Here is a 26,604-nt window from a genome sequence, read left to right on the forward strand (position 1 = left end):
GTGTCCCTGTCTTCTTGAATGACTTCAATCTAAGCCCGTGTTTTCTTTACAGGATGTGGTAAATGGATAAGACCTGACATTAGGAAGCATTTTTAGAGCAGCTTTATGCAGATCTGTTGATATCACAATTCAAAGATTAAAAATGACAGACAGCATTAACACTTTTAGTTCCTAGAGTAGCTCTGCCAAGTCCTGAAATTACTTGCAGCTATTGCAAGCAGCTTGTTTTCTCTAAGCTCAACTAAATCTTTTCATAAATTGAGAGTTAGTTGATATACACCAGGAACTCACTTAAGACATAGAGTGAACCAATGAAAGCATTACATTTTCCTCTTCTGTTATGGCTCTCCAGACCCAAATGTATAAGGCTTTTATATAATACAAGGAATATTCTGAAACAACAGACTATTGAATACCATTAATTGGTTCAATACAACCTTCTTTTTTTGTTGTTAATGTTGACAAAAGTGCCAACTGCTTAAAGCTTCACTATTGCAGATGTTCTGGTTTCAGAATAATGGAGGCTTGTGTACTTTAAATATCAAATCACAGACAGTTTGGTCTGCAAATAGCTGTGTAACTGTGCTTTAATCAGAAAGTTGAATTGGTTTTATTTTGGTTTCCGTAATAGGGAGAAAGGACAGTCCTCTTTAAAATGGCTTGCTTTCCAAGGAGTTATTTCCCTCCCAAAAGGAAAGTACTTTGCTTTTAATAAGTCATGCATGATAGTGTGGTGAGACCATTGGCTTGCTGCCATGTGAACATGTTCTGTGAGAAACCAGGGAACCGCATGGGGAAAAAAGGCCATGTAGACCCTTAGTTAGTTTATGTGCTTTCATTTTAACAGAGACAAAACGAATTGCTTTTAGAGCTCTCACAGTGTGTAAGTATATTTTCTCTATTCCCAAATCCACATTAAGGAAAATCTTTTACTTTTGTACTGCTTCAGGTATCCCATGTCAATTATCCTTCATACCAGACAATCTAGACTTCCTTCTCCTACTGGAATCGAGCTTAGATAGAACTTCTTGGCCTCACTCATGTTACTGGAGAACATGAGCTTCAGTTTGGCTTACAGTCAAATTTTGACTTACCTTCTTTCTATGGCCAGTTCTGCTGAATACATCACTTTGTTAGCCCTCACCTCTGCAAAGCTCTCACAGGGGTTTAATTATGTAGTCTTCTTGACCAAAACTAATGGATCAATGCAGAAATATTTATTCTTAGAAGCTCACAGTAAAAAGTTTAAGAAAAATAGGCAATTCACTTAGTTCAGGTTACTTTCTTCATTTGTTCTACAGACAATAATATAAAAAGACAGCAGCAGGAGTGTCTAGCAGAAGCTATAAAAATAGCATTCATTTTCACCAGCTAGAAAGGAGTGAGCTGTTTTGCTTGTTAGAACAGCTTTCATGAAGACATGGTGAATATCTGTAGAGTGTATGGAAACCAAATTTCACAGCTTAATATCCAGAAAAAGTTAAAAAAGTAAACAAAAACTGGAAAGGTATAAATATACAGATTGACTGCTTCACCATTCATCATGAATGTATACTCAAGAGGTCAGGAGCAAAACATTGGCCTTTTCATCCTGATCATCTGATTTCAATAGAATGACAACAAAACAAAAAAACCCCAAACCTGAAAATGAGTTAAAATTCGCAGCCATCCCCAGCATTGAACATAGAAACATGCTATATGTGTGAGAGACAAAAAAACTAATGGAAGATTGGGTTGCAGACCTGACTTCTGAATTTAGTTCTGGAAAATATCAGTGGATCTTTACCTCAGTCATTGTGATATTCATATTGGAAACCGAGATGGTGTGAAAGCTTTCTCTCACATCACAAATTTCAGCAAAAGGTATATGCTGGGGACACAAAACCACTGATAATCAATTATTAGAAAGGTGTTTTAGGCTTAAAGAGAGTAGCAATTATTCCCAGAGCAAGAGTCAACTTTAAAAGAGAGTGACACCTTGAAAGGGTTGAAGGAAACCAGTGCTCCAACCATTAATTTACGGAAGCTCTCCTAATAAACACATGGTTGTTTTGCAAATCTCCAACAATGGGAGGATGGGTAAACGTCTTTGACACTGATCATAGGGAAATGATCACAGGCAGTTAGAAATGTATGACCTAATGTAAACAAAAAATGCACTAACTGCATCTGGATGTAAAAGAAAAAGTATTAGTAGCTGAGAAAATGGGAACTATAATGATGATGGCTGAGGGGAGAAAGGTGCCAAACATATTGGCAAGAATAATACTGGAGCGACAAAGTAAAAAAAACCAAAAAAACCCTCAATATCTTGACATTGATGCAGCAACACTTGTTAACATACCATTGCCAAGAATCTAAGACAGATATCTTCAACATCATTGGCAAAGCAGTGAGAACCTTATTCTCTGGGGAAGAAATTGCATTTTTGTTTTTTTAAGACCAAACATAACTGCAAAATCTGAGTAAGATGCACTAAAATGTGCAAAAGCCACATTTCTGGCATATTCCCATAGCAAATGGTGAATGTCTGGTTTCACACAGACCACACTGCTTTTGCCTCTGAGTACACATTTTGCTCCACAAGTGAGCCAGGGCCGGTGTTTCCTTCTAAACCCACACAGGTGGAAGTCAGGAAGCTCTACAAAGATTCTAGCAATCTGTGCTAGGCACCTTTAGACAACTAACTGAAGTGCCAATGCCAGGAACCTGCTATTTTATGAACCTAAGTTCACAAATGCAAACTTCATTTTCTGCTGTGAGTGAAGATAGATGACAACTTTAAATGTCGACTTTTATCCTTCATTGTTGCATTGTCATCTAAGTCCTTAACCTAAATTATGATCCCAATGTAGGAACTTCAGTAAGATGCCTACTGTTCCACACTATGACTTTTGGCTTCATTAATGTAAAAGCACCCATATGATTAAATGTCAATGAAATGTGGGTTCCTAATTCATTAAAGTTGGATATTCATGTCACTTAACTTTATCCATTGAAAATCAGGCATTTTGCCTAATTAGCTGTCTAGACTCTCTCTGTAACAGAAAAAGAGAGCACCCAACTTGGATGGGATGAATCATTCCCTGGAGGGTAGCTATGACTACAGGCAAGCACAGACGACTAGCTTAGACTACATGTCTACTTTTTGCATGGCTAACAAGGTGGTATGAATCCTATCCCTCAACACTTTAGAAAATTCCTGCCTTTATCTACACGAGCAAGAACTTTTTTCCTTGTATATAATTGTTCAAAAACTTGAGGACAGTTGCTTCTAAAGTTCTGAGCATTGGATTAACTATAAGAGCATTAAAACTCTTGTTATGCTGCTTACAGCATAATCACACAGTATTCTCATGATTTATTTTTTTCAGTGTATGTCATAAGATGCTCTTACTTCTCTCATAAATAACTGCATTTAAGTGCATAAAGTTTTTCATCCTGAGAGGTTTCTTTTATCAGGATAAAAAATGTGAATCCAATTGCTCCAATGAAAAGAGCAGACACTGGAATCAAAGTAAGAATTGCAAAATCAACAACTGATTGCACATGAATTTAGGATCAAAGGTACAAATTGTGCTGCTTCTCTGCAGCTTAGAGACAAACAAAGCTGAACATTATAGCAATCACAGAAAGAAAATTTTATGATTGCTCTGGGATTTAAGTATGCATTGTTTGGCATGTGAACACTGCTTCAGTCCAGTAAAGATTCCAGTTCTATAAGCAACTGGGTAAGTGTGACTCTCCAAAAATCAACAGGATGCTGTGGTGATCTGAGTTCTGTAACACTGAAAAATATTTTATTTTACTTACTATAAATGTTTGATTTGAAACTTATTCAAATTCACTTTAGAGAGAAATGTAGAAGGACTCAGCACAATCTCTTTAGAGACTAACTTGCTTTGTGTTGACTGTGCTTAACTAAAATTTCACATATATTCTTGCATGAAAGGGAACCTCTGTCAAATTCGTATTTAGAATATCTGTGCCAAAAGTATCTTGATACACATTCAGTAAACATCAGCTACTCTTCCTTTAGATAGTAGGAGGCCAATAGTTTCATTATAAATCAGGAGTTTTCTAACCTAAGTACTGAATAGTGAAGAAGCAAAAGTAACTGCTTAGTGACAAAAAGAAGTATTAATTGCTCTGTTTCCCTGACAACAAAACCAGAAAAAACCAGATAGGTTTTAAAATCAGAGGGATTAACACCTAAAAATTAATTAATCCAAAGTTATTTCCAGTGACCTCTGTACCCTGCTGCTGTTGTTCTGGTGGTAGTGGATCCCAGTATAGACCTCCCCATGCCCCCATCATCACCACCAAAATAACCTGAGCATTATGGAACTAGATTCCATGATAGTTCTGCCATTTTTGATAGCACTCAAGTCCTGATTAACTTCTACTGCAATTGTGCCTTCCTATCAGTCAGTTTGTCTAATGGATTCCTTTTATTCCTCTTATGCTTTTACTGCGAGAGCTCTGTCAAGACCACTAATGTTTGTTTAACTGCCTCATTTTTGCAAAGCTTCTAAGCATCTTGAAATGTGACCCTGAACTACTGGCATCAAATCGAGCTGTTCAGACACTAAACATTGTTGAAAACAAGAACCTATATCAACAGACAAAACCAGAAAAGAATTTATCATTATGTCCAAGCTCCTTTGTTTCTGAAAGTTTCTGTTTTCAACATCAAATTGTTAAAGGTGAGATTTAAAAGAGGGACAAGCAACATGTAAAAATCTGGGTTTTTTTTAAAAGTGCAGAGACAAGATACTATAATTCTATAGCAGCACTTGAAAAAAATATATATGTATAATCTATGTAGATAGATATACCTCTGCAACCTCTTGCATTTGCTGCTTTGATATGGATTTAGGGGTTAAAAAATCTTGTATGCATTTCACGGTGTGGACTAGAACTGGAAGGAAAGGAGCATGTACGTCTGACAAGTACCTTCATGGGTAAGAGTAAGAATTTAATTAAATTAGAAGAAAAATGTTCCTACTGCACATTGCTGTTTACTCCTCCAAGAATTTCTGTTGCCAGGTAGTAAGGTGTGAGGAAAATATTTTCAGTAATGATTGCCATCTGTACTCATGTTGTGAGTGTGCACTAGTGAACACAGACAGCACACGTGTAATATAAAAGAAATCTGATCTTCCTTAAGGGAATATTCCTCTGAAGCAGGAGAATTATGCTTGTGTGAGATTTCAAAAGTTTTAAAGTGGATGTACGTTCCTGATTGACTCGAGGGGCCTAAATACTAGAACAGACTTTGTTTGATTCCTCATCATACTGGGAATTTGTGTATGAACCCAGAGATGACACTTCTTCAGCTTTGATTCTCCTGTAGTAAAATAGGGACACAATATCTTGTCTGATACAAACTGTAAAATAAACTCTCCAAAGTTAGTGAGGTAATATATAATAACTATATAATATATAGTGAGGTTGATATAAGGTAAAAAACCAAAATTTTATATTTTAATATGATTAAAATAGTTTTATATATGTAGCTTTATATAAATAAATATGTATCTATATACAAAGTATATATATAATATCTATTTTAACAGTGGAATTCCAGGAATACTGAGCAGCACAGATCCCAGCCAAGATCATCATGGACTTCTACGAGTACCTTTCCTCTATCGTGAAAACAGTATTTATCCCTACCTTTTGTTTTATATCTTTTTCTAATTATTCCACAGATATTTCTTTTTAATTTGTACAAGCTTTGAAGGGATCCACTTTGTACGGTACAAGGGAAGTTGGGATATGCACTTGAGAAGTAGTGTCACACAGGTTCATTGCTGTAGGCTACAAACTATGCTGCAGAAAAAGGAAAGATGATCCATACAGCCAGGGGGGCTTGAGGATAATCTGATAGCTGGCTTCAAATTTTCTTGTAGCCACCCAACAAACAAAATGCATGTCTCTAAAAACTGCCCTCCAAAAACTATCTATCTGCTACTCTACAGTGACTAAAGAAGGAAATCTAACAAATATTTCAAACTGCATATACAACTTTATAACATATTGGTGAAGTGAGATGACTCGACCCAGGTGTTCAAACCTCCATAGCATTTGTAGGGAACTTTACTGGCTGTAAAAGCTGGTTAAGGGAACAGGTACTAAAACAGTAGAATAAGCTTAGAGTGGAATAATCCACAAAGTAAATATGAGTTGCTCTGTATAGATATCGTATATGGGCTTTTATATCAAGAGTGAAACCCTATAAAAATAACATGGTTGATTAGAATTCCTGTTATTAAAAACCCCACAATGCTGACACCAAACACGTCTCAGAAACTTGGTAGAAGTAACAAGTAGTGGGATCCTATAGAACCAGAACATGCAGAAGAGGCAACATATTATCCAGAGTGACAGGACATGGCACCAGTGAAAGACTGGTGCTATTTGTTACAGAAATTCTACAGTCAATAAAGTGAATAAGGCAAACACATATACAAACAGCACAGGATCCCTCTGCATCAAAACTGTGTGCTGAATTGGAAGAAATACTGTCCACACATGTAAATGAGGACTAGAGAGTAATTTCAATATGCAAAGCAGTAATAATAGTGGGAAGCCTTTGTTTCCCCTCATGTATGTTTAGGAAAGGGTAGAAGAAAGAGATTAGCTTTTTACTCCTAAGTGACTCCTCACTGAACTATATTGCCAGAGAACAACTAAGTGAAGAAGTATCTTACAGTTTAGCACTGAGCAAGATCTAGCTCATGACATAAATATCCAGAAGCTGTACTGTAACAGTGATAAAAATGCTCTTAAATTCAGATTTTATTTTACAAGTAGAAGGTCAAATCCATCTACTACACTGAATTCAAATTGAATAATTAATTACTTAAAATCGTAAAGAAATTTAAAGGAATGGCCAAATGGCAGAAATTGGGAAGGGGGGTGTGTGGAGTAACTTTAAATATCCTGTTTTAGAAGTACAGAATACATCTACCACCTACAGAAAAGCTTCAAGAAGGTCATAAAGGCCAGCAATGTCAACTGGTGTGCAAAGAATACTTTTAAAAGCAAATGGATATGTTTCAGAAGGGGAAGCCATATGCTAAGTAAAGAACAGAGATGAAACCACAAACTCTAGCAATTTGTTTTGTATAAAAAATAATGGCAGATCATGAAAGATTCTGAGTGATTACTTTCTAAAGAAATCAAATCTAATAAGGAAGTTTTTAGAACATAAAGAAAGAAGCAGGTTTAAAAGAGCAACAGTCTCAGTGTGTTCTGAAAAATAAAACCAAAGCAAGAAAGAAAAAAACGATAGCATTGACCATAGACAAGGACAAAGAAAACCCTAAACTGTACCAAAGACTGATCTTTAATGAAAACATCAGGAGAAAAGCTTTTGGAAGACAACTGACATAGGGTGAATTTGTTACTCTCCAAGACCTGATAACACTCACTCAAGACTTCTAAAGGATTTCAGATACAACAAGACTGACATACAGCGCTGGTAAATAACTTGTCATCTAAACAAACTCTGGAGCAAGAGAAAGGAAGGTGGCAAATATGACCACCTTTAAGAAAGGGCTTCAGGATAGAGCATGGGAAATGAGAAACTAGTAATCTGATCTCATATTTAGGCAAATTGATAGAAAATCATTAAAAATAAAATTAGCAAATATGTGGAAAATATAATGGGAGAAGTTAACACAGCTGCTGCAAAGGAAAGTCGTTTCAAATTCTGTTAAAAGTGCTGAATTTCTAAAAGGAAATTTGACACTTTATCACAAAAGGCAAAAGAAATCAAAGAAATCCCCTCAGTTTCTTTTTAACTTTGGAGCAATATTTTATGGAGAGGGTGGAGAAGATAGGCATAAAAGAGAAGGAAGTCAGGATTGTAGTTGATAGATTTCTGTCTATCAGCTATGATGATCAATATCATCTGCAAACTGACATACCAAGCAACAGAGAAAGGGACCTCATGGGAAGATAAGCAGGATCATCATAATACCTGGAGGTTAAGTTGTGCATTAGGGTCAGTCTGGATTGCTTCAGAGGATCAAGTTTATTGCACAGACAGATGGTGACTATGAGCCATAATTCAAACCCTTTTCAGTTCAGCTATGATGGCAGACATAGACGAGAGGTTGAGACATGTAGCAGAGGATGGGAGGCGCATTGCAAATGAACAGAGCTGTAAGGATACAAAGAATGATTCTATTCATAAACCAGGTGAATTGTGTCTTGGAAAAACAGATTCTATTCCTAAGTGTGCCTGTACTGCTAAGTAAATCACTTAAATCAATCTTTTACAAGTTTTATGTTTGCTCTACGTACTTATGAGTACCATAGAAAACGAAGAAAGGAGATTAATAGTTTTCTCTTTGCAGCAAAGCTTGAATACTGTGCAATAAATAATGCACAGGATTACACACAGTACAATAAAGAGAAAAAATATTGACTAGAGGTTTATTAAAAAGAGCTCTATCTAGTCTTTGCACTAAATGAGGCCAGACTTTTGGAAACAATATTATGCAATGATGCAATTAAAAACTGAATCACGATGTATATCCTTAACTAAATTTGGACTGGCAAATTTAATTCTAAGATGTTAACTCGCTTTTAATTACATTATTTTACAATCTTACTTAGAATCTCCCAGTCATGGAACATATTTTTGTTTTGAATTATTAATATTAAAACATATTTACTGAAGCAACATGAATATCAAGTGCTTACATATCATTTTACACTTTAGAGTACATTGAAAATATTATCTAATTAGTCCTTTCCCAATAATCTGAAAGATAAGTAATAAAATTTTTTTAGCGAGTTCCAGGAAAGAAATGAAGTCATAATTAAGAAGAACACAGCCCAAAAGGGGTTATTAGTTGTGTGTGTTTTCTGGCCTAAACATATTCTCCTTCCTTCCTTGAAAATCATTCAGTATTTCAAAATCTGAAAATGACTGGGGCCTTGAGCCTTAAACCATTAAAGGCAGGGAAAAATTATAGCTATGAGGATGGAACATGGACAGCATTAGAGTTTCACCATTTTCAACCAATCAATGTATTTTACATTAACAATTTGAATTATTTGACTCCTCCCTTGAAACACCATTTATCTCTTAATTATAGATGTAAAAAATTTTCCTGTGCAGCAATACAGATCTATTTCTTTATAGAAATGGTCTTTATTAAAACATAACAATTACCTTACAATTCTCCTTCTTCTCACAGTCCTTTCTTTTTAGTGGAGAATTCCAAATATCATTGAATTAAAAACTCTTTTTGCTTTATCTTCTGCGATAAGACAACCAATATTTCAGCATAATAGAGCACTATCACTATCAGCACTGAGACTGTGATACCATCACATTTACACCACAGGAAACATTTTCTGGTTTAGACACTAAATCAGTTGTACATTTATTCCAGTAATTCCAAATGATTCAGCTCCAAGAACAAACCCTTTACCTCCTTTCACCTTAGGCATTTTAAAATATGCAACATATGACATTCATTTGTTTGCATAAAAATACCACAACAGAATGCATTCAAAAGTATTGAGTAACAGTGTTTGAAGGCAGGCTACTGTTTAAAAGAATATTTCTAAAGCATAAGTGAACTAGTGTCAGCCATCTTGGACATTTTAATATGTTATAATGGTGTGTAATGCATAGACTATTATGCCAGTCAAACAAACTGGTACGTCCAATGGCAAAGTGCTGTGCTCTGCTTAAAGGCCCACTTGGGTCACAGAAAGTCTGTCAGTAGTGCCACACAGCATGGTAGCTAAAAGGTCTGATGATGGAGGCAGCAGTTGTATTCTGGTCCAGCACTACACTCACATAGTTAAGCTGCTGCAGCCTCAAAGATATGAAGTTGAAGGACTTTTAAAAAAATTATGTCTTACTTGAGCATGCTCTACTGCTATTACAGAGACAGAATCCCTACCAGGCTAACAAGATTTCAGACTGACACAGTGGAAAGCATTGAAGTGGTGGCCTCTCATCATTACTTTTTGTTCAACAGTTCCAGAGTGGGCTGCTGAAGCACAAAGCCATGCTGTTGCCATCTAATAAGCAAAGGTGTAGATGTTTGAAATAGTTTATGAATCAATGGTGCTAATTTTCATGGAGAAGCCACTGGATTCCATATCTTAAGCTCTTCACTTCAGAAAGTTGATTTGTGCTCCTAATTGATGCAGACATTATGAAAAATTTCCTTTAACATTATTGGTATGATATGACATTGCTTACCATACTGAGCCATTTTCATTTCATGTCATTTTACTTATTGAGATTGGTATAAAGAGAAAAATGAATGCACTTGATTTGGCCAACTCATTTTGCATACTCCAGACTGTCTGGTCATCCCAAAATCATCCATAAGATCTCTCACTTATGTGAGCTGATTAACTGAAATCCAGTATTTGTATTTTTTTTGTGGCAGAAAATACTTCCTCTTTTAGCTTATTTCAAGTTCACAATATATACTGATATTTAATACTGCAATAGCAAAAGCAGTAGTGATTTCGGTACTGAATTCTCTAAAGATGAATTTAAAGTATATAATATTATCACGTAAGAGTTTGTTGTAAAACATCTCAGTTGTCTGGGTGATTATCTTTCAAGAACTGAAAGAACATAGTTGTATGACAACTGCTGATGTGCCTGAAAGATGAATAAAATGAGCAAATGATTGGTGAAAGAAGGCTGCTCCTCTTTGTGCAGATTAAAGCACAGGTATATATTTATGTAAAAGCTACAGACACCTTCCTCTCTGGTTAGAAAGGCCAACGTGAACCCAGTAGTTACATTTGCTTTGAGTCATTGCCATGTGGGTTTTCAAGCATGAGCGAATGACTTTTTGGTCCCCAAATGTAGAGAATCAGTCAAGCAAGTTAACTTTGCCAGGTGTCTTTAGCCCTCCCCTAAGACACTGACCCTAGTGCACCTCACTGCTTCCTGTCCATGGCCCCCTGTCAGTACTGTTCCCCACAGCAGAGCTGTGCTGTACTCATAAAGCAATGTCTAGAATCTCACAATGGTTTGTGTTGGAAGGGACCTTTCAAGACCATCTAGCCCAACCCTTCTGCCATGGGCAGGGACACCTTTCACTAGTTTATAAAAAAAAAAGATGACTTAACTGTGATTTTTAAATTATTTTAAATACATTAGTATCTCAATTGACTCATTGAATATTTAAACTAATTTCTAAATCTCTTTTACAATATCTTAGTTTTCCCCTCACATTGTGTGATTGCAAAGTATCTAGCAAAATATTATTTTCTTCCACATCTACTATTTTGTTCATTGTGATGAAGATGTTTCCATCTTTTACCACCCAAAACATCAGTAAAATAATGCTTTATTGAAACTAGTTCCAAGCACAGTAAAAACATGTTCTTACTTGTTTAAGCTTCTTTAGATCTTCATCAAGTTCCAAATTGTCCAAAATAACAGCAACAAACAAGCTGAGCAGAATCTACAAAACAATTGTAAATTATTTGTTAAAGTTTATATTATTTTTCTTAAGAAGTACTATCAAATGTCATGGAAAAATGATGTCCCTACTGACATAAACAGGATTCTTGCCTTTGACACCTGTTAAATAACATCACCTGCTACTCTATGTTTGCTAGTCATTACAAGTAGTAAATTATTTTTTAACTTACCATACAATTAGTATGAGTTTAAAATGTTGAATTCTAGGTTTGATGACCAATGCATTACATATGTTTAACAATATATTCATTAAAAATTATTTTATGTGAAAATTGAATTAAATTAATCAGAACTAATTTTTTAAAAAAACCCAACACAAAGAAAAATCCTAAACCAGCTTGGAAAGTCAAGGTCGTTTTCAATTAAGGTGTGAATTTTTAGTCACCTAACACTATTTTACTTTATGGACTTTGTTTATGCTCAGAGTGCCCCTGTGAAAAGTATCTAAATCCACTTTGAAAGATAAGAAAGCTGCTTCATTATTCACATGCATCAGGAGCCACCATATAGGAAACTCAGACACCTCCATTTACTATATGGCAAATATTGTCTAGATATGTCTCTAGGAGGAAAAATCCCAGGGGGAAAAAGAAGCTGAAAATGTGACTGATATAACTTAGAAGAAGACAGAATTAGGAGAGGATGTCAGACAAGGGAGAATACCACCATCCAGAATATATCCTCAGACAACTTACATCTTAAGGCAAAAAATTCTGTATATACATAGCTTAACAGCTGTCAGCAACCGCCAAAGTTTTAATTAGTCTCTGAGGTTCAATGCATATATCCTCCAACATGCTGAGCTCCTACAGGCAAGCACCAATTTCCTAGAGATACCAGAGGGAATTTTAGCTCTTTATAAAAGAGAGTTGCAGGCCTAGAATATTTCTGTGGTCTTGGACCACTAAGTGACAACCAGAGCTGACATATCCTTCCACCACTGATGTAAATGAAGTCCAGATTTACCTGTCATTCAGTCACACTGGAAAATCATTTCCTACCTCTATGGAAGATGATATTTAAGTATCTTAGTACACCAGACTAGAAGTTTGGAGCTGAAACTGCATCTGAGTTGAGTGTCTAGACCTTGTTCCAGATCAGGATTTTCTTTCCCTTCATGAACTATAAAGGTACAGAAGATACAGGAAGGACTTGGGCCCATAAATTTAAAAAATGCCAGTGTTCTGAAAAACCAACATTCTTTTAACAGGAACCTGGCTTTAGCAGTACGTAGAATTTCCTGCAGCTGTTCCAAGACATATTATATGTGCATATACTTAAAGAGTACCTCAAGAATCCGACTACTCCCAACAGTGGAAGTTAGGATGGCATTCAGAATGGCAAAGCAAGAGACAGAATTCTGATGAAATACATACTGCCTGCCACAAACTACTTTGATCCCTAATTGCTGATAAACAGGTTTGCTATAATTCCATCAGGATTTTACAATATGGTGTTTTCCTTCTTCAGATACTCCAGTAGTTGCAGCTCAAAGCATGCCAGTTATGGAAGTGCAGTTCCATGCTAAAAAGAAGTAGAGTACTCATTAAATATATTATCCCTTATAGTCTTGCTTATTCAGGAACTGATATGTATCAAGGCAAGAATTTAATTAACTCCCTTTTTGCTTTTTTTTTCTTCCAGCAAGAACCAAAGATGATGTACCATGAAAGAAAAGTTAAATGCAAACTTGTTATTTAACTTCCTCTGCTGCCACCTCAACTAATAGCAGACCTTGCTTCCAAGAGAGGGATTTTTTTTGAGCCTCAACTTTTCTTTGCCTTCTAATGTGAACCTATTCATTTCTTTCCAAGGCTCTACAGTCTGCTTTGCCAAATGACTGCAATTATCACTTTCCAATTCTAATCCTCCCCCCTTTTCTGCTTGGTGAAAGTCATTTCTTCATTTGACTTCACTCTTGTTATTCACTGATGGATGTTTATTCTTAGAACTCTTCTTTTTGGTTTTAGTGGCAGCCCAACCATTTTCATGCTCCCTTACCAGTTCCATGTTATTTTCTTTCTTTAAACTTCTTTTGCCTACAGACAACTCTGTCCTGTATAGCTTTTCTCTTCCAGGGTCTGAAGAAGATCTTAGAACTGAAACTAGCAACTCTGTAAGGCCAGGTAATTCTGCAAACTTGTCTTAGAAGAGTTTCTTCATTCATGTAAAATTTGCATAGGTGAATGAGAAGAAATGTATACCCTTACGAAGCAAAGCAAGGACCATGTACTTAAATACAAATTCCCTGCAAAAGGACTGAGGATGATACACTGCAAAGTTACTTTGCTCTTAGCAAAATAAGTGCTTTGAATAAACAAATGGAGAAGTCCCAGATGACTCTTTCAAAACATGAAACATAAAGCGGAATACTAAAACTGCTCTTATAGCAAAGCTACTTCTCAATTAAGATGAGAATTTTTGGCACACAGGCCACTTGACACAATTTTACTTTATGGATTTGCTTAATGCTCATCTAGGAGATAAAAATGGATTCCAGGCCAGACAATGCTCTTGCTGAAGAATCGTAAAAACCATCAGTAAGATTCTCTTACCAGTAACTGCTTTCAAATTCACGACCAAAACTCACTTCCCCTTTGCTTTCTATCCCCAATTCCCAAGGAGTTTTAAAGATCACTTCAGCGTAAAATGTTGTTTTTCCTCACCCTTATGAGCAAATTGCATGTCTTATATATACACTGATACATACATTTGTTTGGCTTATACTTTAATTTGGCTAAGAAGCTCTGAAAGCATGTAATACATTTTATTGCCATTTATAAAGTGGTCAAGTTTTCAATTCATATAAAGGAATCCACTGCACCCAAAATTACAGTCTGATTATTCAGTCTTTAGAAGTGAAAAAGGACATATTGTAAAGTAAAAGAAGCAGATAGAAGCAGATGGAGATTGTATAAATACACTTAGTACCTTATGCAAGTAGACAACTGAGCAAAGGATGAAAATAGAATAAAGAAAGTGAAAATAAGAGTAAGTGCAGCAAAACCTGCAGTGAATGAAAAACACAAAATGAGCAATAGTAGGAGTGAATTATGGGTGCATAAAAAGTTATTCCCCTGATTATGGTATTTTCTCTGTGTATACACAAAGTACCAAGACCTTATTGATATAGGATAACCAAAGAGATGTTTTCCTTCTCTATTTTCTCTGTAAAAGAATGCAATCATGCCATTGGAAATGTGTACAGAAAAAATGGTGGTTTTTTAGATATAATCCCCATTTCCATATACATGCTGGAACTGCTGTATTAGTTCTCATTCTTGTATTGCTTGTTATACTATATCATATATTCTCCATGCATTGATTTTGCATCAGGCAACAGGAAAGTGGTGATTACTAGTGAAGAGTTTATATTCTGAGGCTTTACACTTCTCACTTTGATTTCTATTGCAAAACGAATGCAGTGGAAGCTGAGGAGACCATTTCTACATGATAAAAAAAAATCACTTGCTGAACTCTGCAATCACTAGAGCTGGTGAAGGTACAAGACAGATAAGAATTATATTGTTATTCTAGCAGTGTGACTTGGATCTAAGAACAACAATTCACATCAGAACACCTTATGCCACATGGCTGAAGGGTAAATTAATTTTACTAAAACAAAGACCTAATCCTAAAGCCCTCTATGCTAAAAATGAGCATCCAAATTAGTTTTAACTAAACAAGTAATACAAGAGCTGAAAATAATACAAAACAAAGAAAAGTGCAGCATGTTTGTGAATGAAAACTTACCAGAGTAGCAAAAAGATGATATAGTATAAAATAAATAGCAACTACTGGTGCCCACATATGTCCTACAGCATTCAGTGTCTGATCCATGACATCCACCCATCCCTCCTGCGTGAGAATCTGAAACATTGACATGAAAGCCTGCAAGAAAAAAATTGCAAACATATTCAATTTACATTAATATGGTTTTGTTGATACATACCTTGAGTTGATTTAATGGAACAGAACACCAGCTTAACAAATGTATTTCAACTTTTAAAGCCAAACAAAAGGCTATTCATGAGCTAAAGGAGAAATAAATGGCTTAACCTTTGGCTGAACTGTAATCTGCAATTTGTACCATTGTCCTAGCCTATAGGACAATGGTACAAAAGCCCTTCTTATTAGCCCACAAGAAGAGCTTTTTATTTCCTTCAGGGCTGAAAAAATAGGAGAAATATCCTGAGAATCAAAAATCATTGTTTTTAATGTCATACTCTATTGTGATTTTTTGATTATGCTTTCTCTTCTGTGTTACCTCTCTATAAATAAACCTATAAAAAGTGTTATCATTAAATGTGATCATACATTTATGTTATCTTAACAGCAGAAAAATTCTAGGCATCCCATAGAGTAGATTAACCAGTACAAGGCAAGGTCCTAGTACTTGCACTTGATTGAGTCAGTCAGACTCTTCCCCTATACATTTTGTAAATAACATTCTTTGTGGAACTGCATCTGCAACGTTTTCCAAACACTTCAGATCAGGGATGCAAGTGAAAAACAGAGGTAATAATGGAAACATTTCAAACAACTGTATTTGATCAAAGCAGATAAGCCTAGAGCTCAGATGCCTTAGACCTCTGAAACCCCAACTTGAGCCTACAGCACTGACCAGAATTGAACTCAACATGGTCAATGTGTAACTATGGCATATACATCCTCCACAGACACTGAGGCCTTCATGCTGCCTAGCAAACAGAAGTTTGACTATGGTATCAAAGTATGGATCCTGATAATTGCAACTGTCTCAATGAGGCCAAACTATTGCACAAGTTTCTGCCTGATATCAAAAGTATTCTCCTTCCAGACAGCAAGGATCAAAGCTGGTATCTTACTAAGTTTATGTGTAACAAAAAAGTGTTAGAAGCTGAAGGCATTAACAATGCAGCTTCCAGAAAATAGGATTCCTAGAATTCAAGATGTTAACACAGTTATAAAGATATATTAGGTCTGTGCTCAGAGTACCTGACATTCCCAGCAACAGCAGATTAACACATTAATAAATTAATGTACTGGCACAAAGAGAACAGGATACCCATCCATTTATCCTAAGCCAAAATGCATGCTAGAAAAGCTGAAAACATGTAGATGTATAAACTTATGTTCTTGGAAAACACCAAAATGGATTCTGATTAATTTCTAAAGCTGCTGGCAAAACTAACTGGGTGGGAGACTATCACTATTATAAACCACAGGCAAATACTTTGCTTGGGATCCTTAACAAGTTCGCAGTTTTTCAAACAAAACAATATTTTCTCTAAGCAGCTTCTCCCAATGCAAACAGGACCCTTAAGGTTACACCCACACCCTTAAGGGAGTCCAGTGCAGACTGTGCTTTCTCACCTGCAGTGAAGGCCAATTTACTCTAGACAAGACTGTCCACGTGCATGCATACAGCACTTGCTTCTGGGTCTGTGTGATGTCCCTGTGGCTGTAACACAACCCACAAGGAGCCAGTTGCTTGTTCATCAAGAAATAATGGCATGGCTTGCCACATGCTGTTTCTGTATTATGAAATCAAGGGTGTATGTTATCTGCTTAAAATTTGAAAGGGATACCTGCAAGTGCAAATCATGCTGGGGTGGTGTGACAGGGCTGGGTAAGGCAGGGACAATCTAATCCAGCTTGTTATGCAGGCACTGGATAAAAGGCACTGCCTTTTTTGAAGTGCCCGGTTGGAGAGAACAATTTCCCTGCCTGTGTCCAGGGATTGTCTCGGAGACAGAATGCTGGAAGCAGAAAGAAAGTACTGAGCAGAATCAGTATCAGAAGGCCACAGATACTTAATGCCTGTACATTCTTTTATCAACCATGGATAAAGGTCCTACGACTAAAGTTTTTTGTCCTCTGTCCATTTAAATTAATACATATTTTAAAGTACAAAAATTGCATCATGTTGCCTCTAGATCATGTTCGGAAGAAGAACTGTGAATTTTAACTCTGCTAGAGGGGTCCCAAATATTTAGTTGCTGAGGACTTTGTAAAACATTTGCCCTCTGACTGTCACAAAGAAGCCCCACACCAGAGTGCAGCTTGGTTTCTTATTGCTGCTATGTTCTGTGGCACTCTGAAGGAGGCAGAAGCATAAACACACTACTAGGTTAAGACCAAGCAGTCTGAGAGCTATTTTTACAGTTGCTTTTCAGAATTAACTGACACTAATTAAGATTAGGCCTACAAGTTCAAATTGCTCACAAGAAGTGAATCTAACATGTACATAGAGCACATTAAGCATCCAAGTGAGCAATCACACACACTGGGAGAGAAGTTAAATGTCTGACTAATTTCTATATTATCAATGTCATGACCAAATACAAAGTCTCAGCCTTTCTTCTGAACACAGGGACCCACAAAGGCTAGCATGAACTAGAAGCAGCAGAGAAAACTGCTCGCACCTACCTTCCTGTAAATTCTTTACGGTGGCTAAAGTCTTTCGTATGTCATATATTAGGAGAGCCCAAACATGAGAGCTGGAATATGCACAGTGCCCTCTGCTTTATGTTCTTTCTAGTAATCTTGGCCTTAACTAGCATCCTGTGAATCTGCAGCCCTATCCACCCTTCAAATTAGTGTCCCCTCTCAGCCATGCATGTGGACTCTACACTGCAAAATTACAAACTCTTATAATTGATTCCTTTCCTCACAAAAAATCATTTGCTCCCCATGCAGAATACATCATGTAGAGAAGGAAACATCTGGGATCTTTATCTAGGAGAGGCCTTCTGTAGCCAGCTGAGCATTGCATAAAACAAATAGTAAATGCAGTCTTCTTGACAGCTGCCAGTGGTGCTTGAGGGTGAAGAAGATGACTCCATCAGCACTAAGCACTGCTTCTTGGGTCTCAGGCTCCCTTCGTAACTGAAGGTGAAGCTAAATCAGGCAGTCATAATTTCCCTGCACTCAGAGCACCTCTGGAGGCAGTGGCTGATTGGTGTGGCACTTCTTGCTGAATGGTGGCCATTATATTAAGCAATACACCACACTGCTGGCTCTAAAAACACTTGAAGGACCGAGTAACTGAACCAGTGCAGTATCCTTTCCTGTGAATCACAATGAATTATCAGGGTTTACTGCTTTTAAAAAATGTGTAAAGATACCTCCAAAACTATGCTGTGGACTCTCATTAATACAAGCATCAGATTAATTTGGAGAAGACATTCTTTTAACATCATAAAATCTAATCTTCCATCTAAACCAGTTGCCCATAAGGCATAAAGTTACATGAAATGGCCTTTCAATATAATTTAAGCATTTTATTATAACATTGAAGTCCAGTATATGACAAAACATTAGTTTTAAGTAAATAAGGCAATGCACAATGAGTATGTGCTTTGCACCTGGCAATCTCCTTTGCAGCAAGTTATTTTTAGCTGAAAGGTATACTTCCCACTGTTTATTTTAAAATTAATTTGAAATGCAACTAGCTGACAGAATCAACATCTGTGAAGACGAGACAGAGATTTATGCAAATGGTGATTTTCTGAATTAATTTGTGTTATAGAAAATACTGTCAATTTCTTTGAGTATTTATGGCCTATTACTTAATTAGCTGTTTTGATGATGGAAACCAAACTACCTTTTTCTATTTACAGTGGAAGATTGGCAAAGGTTTGCTGGAATATACAAGCCAAAGTGCCATTTCTGATAGCGTGTCCAACTATTACAGGGTGGCACCACACAAATTACTACTTACAGTTATAATATACTTGTTTTGTAGCTGCTGCTTGTCCACAATGCCAAATCCAAATGGCCTTATTCAAGGAAGCAGTCATATAATCAGTGAGATTACTTCTGCAAATTAAACTAACGGGATTTAGGATATTGCTGTAATATCCTTGCAAGCTGTTCTACCAGTGTAAACTTACATTTTCCTCCTCACACAGTCATGAGCGCTCAGTAACGCCCTGAGAGAAAAGCAGCCACCCTGTAAAAATGTGGCAATGATACCAAGATTGTAACTGCATCAGAGAATTAAGACCACATTGTTTAACTTTTTAAATGGATGTTGGTTAGGTTAAACTAACATTTCATATCTTGAGCTTCCTCCAAGCCAAAGGCTAGGAGTGAAGACCTGGTTTTGTGAAGACTGAGGGATTTTTGCTGCTGAGACCAGTTGGGCCTGGCTTTCATCTAGTGTTGGCCCATTTAAAAGAAAACCAGGATTTCCAGCTTTGTAACTTGAAATACAGAGCAGCCAGCAAAAGGTCCCAACACCAAGAGAAACCAGGGAACGGAAGTCTGAGATATTAACAATGTCCAACATTGTTAACATTAACAAAATCCACATACAGTGGATTTTAAAATTTCTGAGTGGTCATCTTACTATGTTGAAAGGCCTATGCCTTTGAACAGTTTCCCCCTCCCATTCCTTCTTCAGGGGTCCAGCCACCCCCATCCTTTCTCACGGCTCAGCATATGCAGCCCAAGAAGACATGCAAAAATAAGAGCTAGCAGATCGGTTCAAAACAGTATAGAAAGCATCTATATTTTATATACTTAGTATTAGAGAGAAATCTAGTCCATTTAGGAAGTTGCAATGGCCAAAAGAAGGGTGAAATTTGTAGCTATGGCAACACTGAGCTTGTGCCTATTGACAGTCATCAGGAAACCATGTGAAAACATGCAATTTAGAGGCATTAGCGAAAGGAGGAGGTCTACTTGTTCCAAAACCCATACTGTGCCTTCTTATAAAGCACTTAGACTTTCAAAATGATTTTAGGCTTTGTCTGTTTCAGTGTAGAGAGCACTTTAATGTACAAAATCAAAATTTAGCCTCTAGTGTCACCATTTTTGTTTTCATGCTTGTCCTCTCTGCATTTTTAACTTAAAAAGGCTATAGCAACAGTCCTGGTCATTTAGGTTTGCTCTTCTTTGAAGATAACATCCTAAGAATTTATCTTAGCAGATTCTGATATTGCAGACCTCATATAATTGACTACGTTACATAGCCTGTCTTCACAATCATGTTTTGAAAATAATTATAATTGTCTTATTGTGAACTGATTCATTGGACTTTGGTCATGGCAGAAAACGTGAGAACCCCCAGTCTTTGCTAGGAAGACACACTCCTTTGGAGTGACACCATTACTCATACAATCACCAATTCTGAGTACAAAATTTTCACTGACTCTTGACTTATTAAAAGATGTTTCACTATAAAACTGCAAAAAGAAATCACATACTGTAAATTGTACACTTCTGAACCAATCATAACAAGGTGAATATATATACAAATAAGAAATAAGTAAAAAATAAGGAGAGACTCTTGCTTCTGGCTATGATATGAAAAGTATTAACAACATTCCAATTCCATATTGCTGGAACACTCCTTTATTATTGGTAACAAGTCTGCTGTTTTTTCTAAAACTTAAGTCAGAAAACAGACAACAAGATATTTTCTGTTTGTAAAAAGTTGTATAAATCTCTGGAGAAAATACTTTCTCACTCTTCATACATGTATTTAGTGTATACATATATCTGTTAAAATTCTGTATGCGAGAAGCTCTTCTTGAAGCTTAATAGTAGCAGATTGAATTGCTCAAGATATCTAAAACTTTACTAATGCATTGCTACGTACTGGCAATCTTTCATTGCAAATGATATTTTCCAGGTACTTATATGAATTTATCTAGCTAAAATGTGCAGGTGGTTATGAATCTGTCTTATTTTAATCATACTGCAATAATTCTTTCAGAACTTTCATTGTAATTTTGTATAAATAGTAAAATCATGCTAAAACAAAATTCCATGATGATTTGAAACCTGCAGTTGGCAGTTTTTTCCAGAAGTTATATATGAGAGCTGGAGTGGGGCATAAAACATGGTGGTAATATGACCAAATTTAGAGACCTAACCTCATTAGAAAAGCTTGAGTTTTACTAATTTTTTTTTGCTTTATTCAGCATTTAGAACATGAATGATACTGAATATGTAGTTCTACTGTCTGCTTTTCTAAGTATGTTTTCCAAAATAGAAAGCAGAGTGTTACATTTGTCCCTGTGGGTAGGCATTTTTTGTCTCACATTTGATGGCCAACTTCCCATACATCAAGTTCAGGCTGGTAATTACAAATTGTTGCTTAGCCATTTTGTTTGCTAAATGCATGACCCTTGAGGCTGCTTTATTCATTGTTATTTAATTGTTCCAACCAATGCACTTTCACTAAAATAGATACATTGGATAACCAAGCTGGAATGACAGAAACAAATAAATTGTCACTGGAACCAGTCCATGTATGCTCTGTCTAATCCATTATTAAAGAAATGGCAGTATTTTCATTCAGAACAGTGTGCTTCAATAAATACATTAGCTCCAATTTCCACTGATTTTCGATGTTCTGTTCTGAATTAACACAAAGTCCATAAATATCCATTATTTATACCCAAAAGGCAAACACTTATTTTGTCAATGCAGACAGGTTTTATAACCCTGTGTAAAACAAGCATTCCAGCACAAATCAAGAACAACCACTTTCATAATATGAAGATATGAATCATGTGTAGACATGTTTTATATAAATTTTTGGTCAATTCACTCTTGTGGGCATGAAACCTCTTTCTATAACAAGCTAGAGCATTGTTAGCCATGTGCCGTGCTGTGTCATTACCACGGTGCATAGGTAGAATTTCTCCATATTCCCTTGACAACAGAAATAGAATATCTAACTCAAAGAAAGATGGCCCTCACTATGGAAGGACTACAGGATGACTGTTACACCCAGAAAATAGAATTCTTTCATCTATACATATGGAGATAAACTGCTTCATGGGTCTCAGAAGGAAAGGAAGACTGCTAACGTAATAAAGAATATGATAGAATCTGTCCTGGGTTTGGCTGGGATAGTTTATTTTCTTCCTGTATTTTGGATTTAGGATGAGAATAATGTTGACAACACCCTGATGTTTGAGTTGCTGCTGAGCTGTGCTTGCAGAGAGTCAAGGCCTTTTTGTCTCACACCCACCCCACCAGCAAGGAGGGTGGGGGTGCACAAAAGGTTGGGAGGGGATACAGCTGGGACAGCTGACCCCAGCTGACCAGTGGGATATCTCATACCATATGGTGTCATGGTCAGTATATAAACTAGGGGAACGCTGGCTGGAGGCTGCGGATTGAAACTGGCTGGGCATTGGTCAACAGATAGTGAGCAGTGGCACTGTGCATGACTTATTTTGTATAATCTAGTTATTTCATCCTTGTTATTTTCCCTTCCATTTCTGTCCTACTAAAATTTTACTTTTTTTCCCCAATTCTCTTCCCCATCCCACTGCAGGGGAGACTGAACAAGTGGCTGTGTAATGTTTAGCTACAGGATGGGTTAAACCATGACAGAATCACAGAATTATTTAGAGTGGAAAAGACCTTTAAGATCATCAAGTCCAACCATTAACCAAATACTGCCACCATCCGTGGTAAGAAAATATCAATGACAAGAAAATAGCAACAAGCAATGCGTAATTAGTGCTTTTTATACTTGCCCGTGGAAAGGTTGTAAATCTATCCAGTTCTTCCACAAAGCAAAACATCTGTAAACTGATTGCTGACATTACAATTAAAAGGCTAGCAGTAAACACCACCAAACTCCCAAGTTTTTTTCCTGGGCCAAATATCTTATACACAAAATCTTCCAAAGCCGGAGAAATCTTTATAAGCCGAACTACTCTAAGAACCTGCAAAGAAAGAGAAAGTACAACTGCATCAATTACTTGATTATTCCATTAATCAACAACTTCTCAAAAGGTCAGACACTGCATAGCCAGAAAGGAAGCCTTGTAGCCCAATAAATAGCAGGTTTCCACCATTTGCAACAGAAAATAAGTTGTGTGTTAGGTTTAAAACACAATACCTGGAACAAAAGCAGCATTGAGGCACACAGGCATGGGATGACTGCAGAGATCTTGAAGCATACAGGCATGGGAGGACTCAAGGCCCCCAAAGGCTGTAATCAACTCACTGATCATGAAAAGCCATTGCAGATATGCAGCTGAGTAAAACTGGGATAACAAAGGAAGCAAAGACATAGGCAGAACCTACCACAGATAGCAAACCTGAATGTAATGTGGAATTAGAGACCAATGAAGGTTCATAGTGTGTTACCAAACATAAGAATGGCTTCAGGCAGGGGCAAGAGCACATCAGTCTAGATTTAGCAATTGAGAATCTACTGCAGTGCTAGGTAAATTGCTCCAGTTTGATTATCACCACTGTTAAAAATTAATACTTATTCTAAATGGACAGCATCCTGAATAGTCTTTGAAGAAGGCTCTGCTTTGAGCAGCAGGCTAGATGAGATGACTTTGAAAGGCCACTTCCAACCTAGATTTTTCTATGATTCTATGGTGCTTGTTATGCCAGGTTATGCATTCACATAAAGAACTGCTGAGTCTTATTCCACAGGTCATCTTTTCATTTCAGTGACTCAAGGCAAAATTGTTTGGCATTGTGTACCACATAATCTAGCAAATTTGGTAATGAACATATTTTGCTTTTTCATATTATATACAACAAGGGAAATTTTGGGTGGCATTTCTCAGTATTAGAGAAAACAGCATTGTGTGCCACTGACATTTTACGTGTTTGACATCTCTCAGTATTAGCAGTGGTAACAAAACTTTGATCTTATGTGGAACTCCTGACCCATTCACTGCTGAGACTACCTTGAAAGAGCTGCTGACAGCTCAAATTCTCCTATTTCTGCCACTGATGGTGACACAGTGACATGAACATCTGTATCAACAAGGGGCAGTGGCAGCAGCAGCAGTTGCTGAAGACAACAGAAAGCATATGGGTCAAATGAGATTCTGCATTTCTGAGGAAGAAAAATACTCTCTAACCCACGGTATCCTCTCTATTTCCACAAGAATCATATCGAAACTGAAAGGTGAGAGTTACAGTGCAACTATTGGCTGACCTTAACTACAAGTCAAATACAATTACTATGCTGATTTTGGAGAGAAACTAAGTATGACAGAAGTTGTTCTTAGAATGAGCTTGCTGTATCTTCTAGCTTGCTAATAATGCACATCTTTGCATTTTACATGAAACTCATCCCCAACCCCTTTGTAAAGAATATGCTCATCATCTAGGCTTTACTGCAGAAGGGCAGAGAGAGAAAGTCAACTCAAGGGAGCAACTTATTCCAAACATATCAGAACCCTTGTGTGAGATGGGATGAGCCTCCACTGCCTTCAGTAGTAAACAAGGACACAGAGGTTACCCTCAACAGTCTAACTTTCACAACATTAGTACAAGGTGAGATAAAGTCCTTTCTTTCATACTGGTACCGTGATAACATTACATATAATCTGAGTACATGAAACTGGTTACCAAGGCACACAGTGAGATGAGTGAGATTTCCAAGTACTATGAACATGTTAACATGGTGCCTTCTTGCTTACAAGATCTACTCATGGTGTGTTAGCTCTGTTCCCATCCATACTGGTTTCAACACAGACCCCAGTGGGGTGAAGATTTCATGCTAGTCAGTATTCCAAGCTGTGTTTTAGATAAACTTATTATCTGTCTTACTTTTTTCCCCTTTCTTTGGGAAACTATAATTGACCTTTAAGCAACACACTAATCTTATTGATACTCTTTGGGTTTTTTTCATTTATTTTCATTAGGTGACAAATTGAATCTAGCAAAAGTACACTCTAATGAACATTTATGCATTCTATGTAATTGGATTGCAAATTGTATTAAATTTAGGCGTGGTAGAAGGTGCACTACTTGGATTAAATATAAAAATATGTTTAAGAACAAATCAAAACGAATAACACAAAAGAAGAACCACAGCTTTGTTGCAAAGAATCATTGCATCTCCTACAAGGGATGATAGTTATTCAGAAAATGAGTCAGCAATATGCCCCCAAATACAAATACAATGACATCTCTTCAGTTGAGTACAGCCCAAATTCTGCTTAAATCTCTCCCTTTTCAAATGGTGCATTACAAATCTCTGCAACAATATGCAAAATCTGTCATTTCTCTGCTAATTTTGTGTCCTATATATTACAGCCATGTAACAGACCTTAGCTGTAGTCTTTCACAGAGGACTTTGCAAAGTGTTTTGAATGAATGCATAGTGAATGCAAGAAAGATAGGTGGGATGGTGGACAGTAGCCAATGCTGTAAAGAGTGAATGATGTATTGGCAAAAGGTAATGGTGAACACCAATGAATAATGCAAACTGACATATATGCAAGGAAGACTAGACAAGCCAAACAATAATTCTTGCTATCCTGGAATGTGTCAAGTAAGACTTCTGTTTTCAGTAATCTGTTTTGTTGGCTGACAAGAAACACATTTAACCTGTCATCAAGAATACCTAAAGGCCTGGAAACCTGCCTAATGTCAAGAAGTATTCATGTGAAAAAGACTTTTTGACCTCGGTTGATTTGAAAATGTGTTATCTAGCTTGCCCAGGACTTAATTGTGGAGGAATACAGTGTGTACCTCCTGTACATCAAAGGTATTCTCCAACCTGGCAGTAATTTGCCTGTTAGGGGATTTGGATTGCAAAATACAACCCAAATCTTTCAGTGTAGCAGGTGTTTCTGCTTGTAAAATCTATGTCTTTTATATATTTTAGAAAAAAAAAATCACATCTTGAAATTTTCTATCATAAAAGCTAGCACTTTGTAATTAAAAACCTCCACTACCATCCCCCCTCCACAAAACTAATTAAATCCATTAAAAAGAGAAAGCTTATTGTTTTATTCTCAACATCTGGCTACATTTTATTGATACTTTCAATCTATGAGTTACTGATGATGTGACCCATTTAGTCCAAAATGTTCAGAATTTAGACTTAGAATTCTAAGAAACAAACCACCAGTTGTAAGTGGACTCTGCCCTACAAATATGGACCAACTATTAACAGAAGTTGCTGAGAACTTTAAGTGACAGCTGCCTGCTATATTCCCTTTGACACAAGAGTGCAAAGGCATACTCCTGATAGATCACTCTTTCTTGCAGGTTAATGCCACATTGGGTAACAACATTTTACATATTTCAACATCAAAATCAAAGCTATAATGCTCTAAAAGTCTTCAAGTGATACCAGGTGAAAGCAAAATAGATTTTTTCATCCTGAAAGACTTCTTGAG

General features: G+C 36.6%; 1 protein-coding gene across 1 annotated transcript in view; it reads right to left on the minus strand.

Annotated features, from left to right (window-relative positions):
* Positions 1-23,166, minus strand: part of NALCN (sodium leak channel, non-selective) — a gene marked incomplete at its 5' end in the record, with an annotated part of 96,369 nt that extends 73,203 nt beyond the window's left edge. The window contains 3 exons of the mRNA XM_009070593.1: positions 11,394-11,468; positions 15,242-15,379; positions 22,975-23,166. Coding sequence (XP_009068841.1) covers positions 11,394-11,468; positions 15,242-15,379; positions 22,975-23,166 — 405 coding nt within the window. The remainder of the gene's footprint in view (positions 1-11,393; positions 11,469-15,241; positions 15,380-22,974) is intronic.
* Between the last annotated feature and the right edge of the window lie 3,438 nt (positions 23,167-26,604).

Source organism: Acanthisitta chloris, unplaced genomic scaffold (assembly GCF_000695815.1).
Source record: "Acanthisitta chloris isolate BGI_N310 unplaced genomic scaffold, ASM69581v1 scaffold18012, whole genome shotgun sequence".
In the NCBI taxonomy this organism is placed as follows: Eukaryota; Metazoa; Chordata; class Aves; order Passeriformes; family Acanthisittidae; genus Acanthisitta; species Acanthisitta chloris.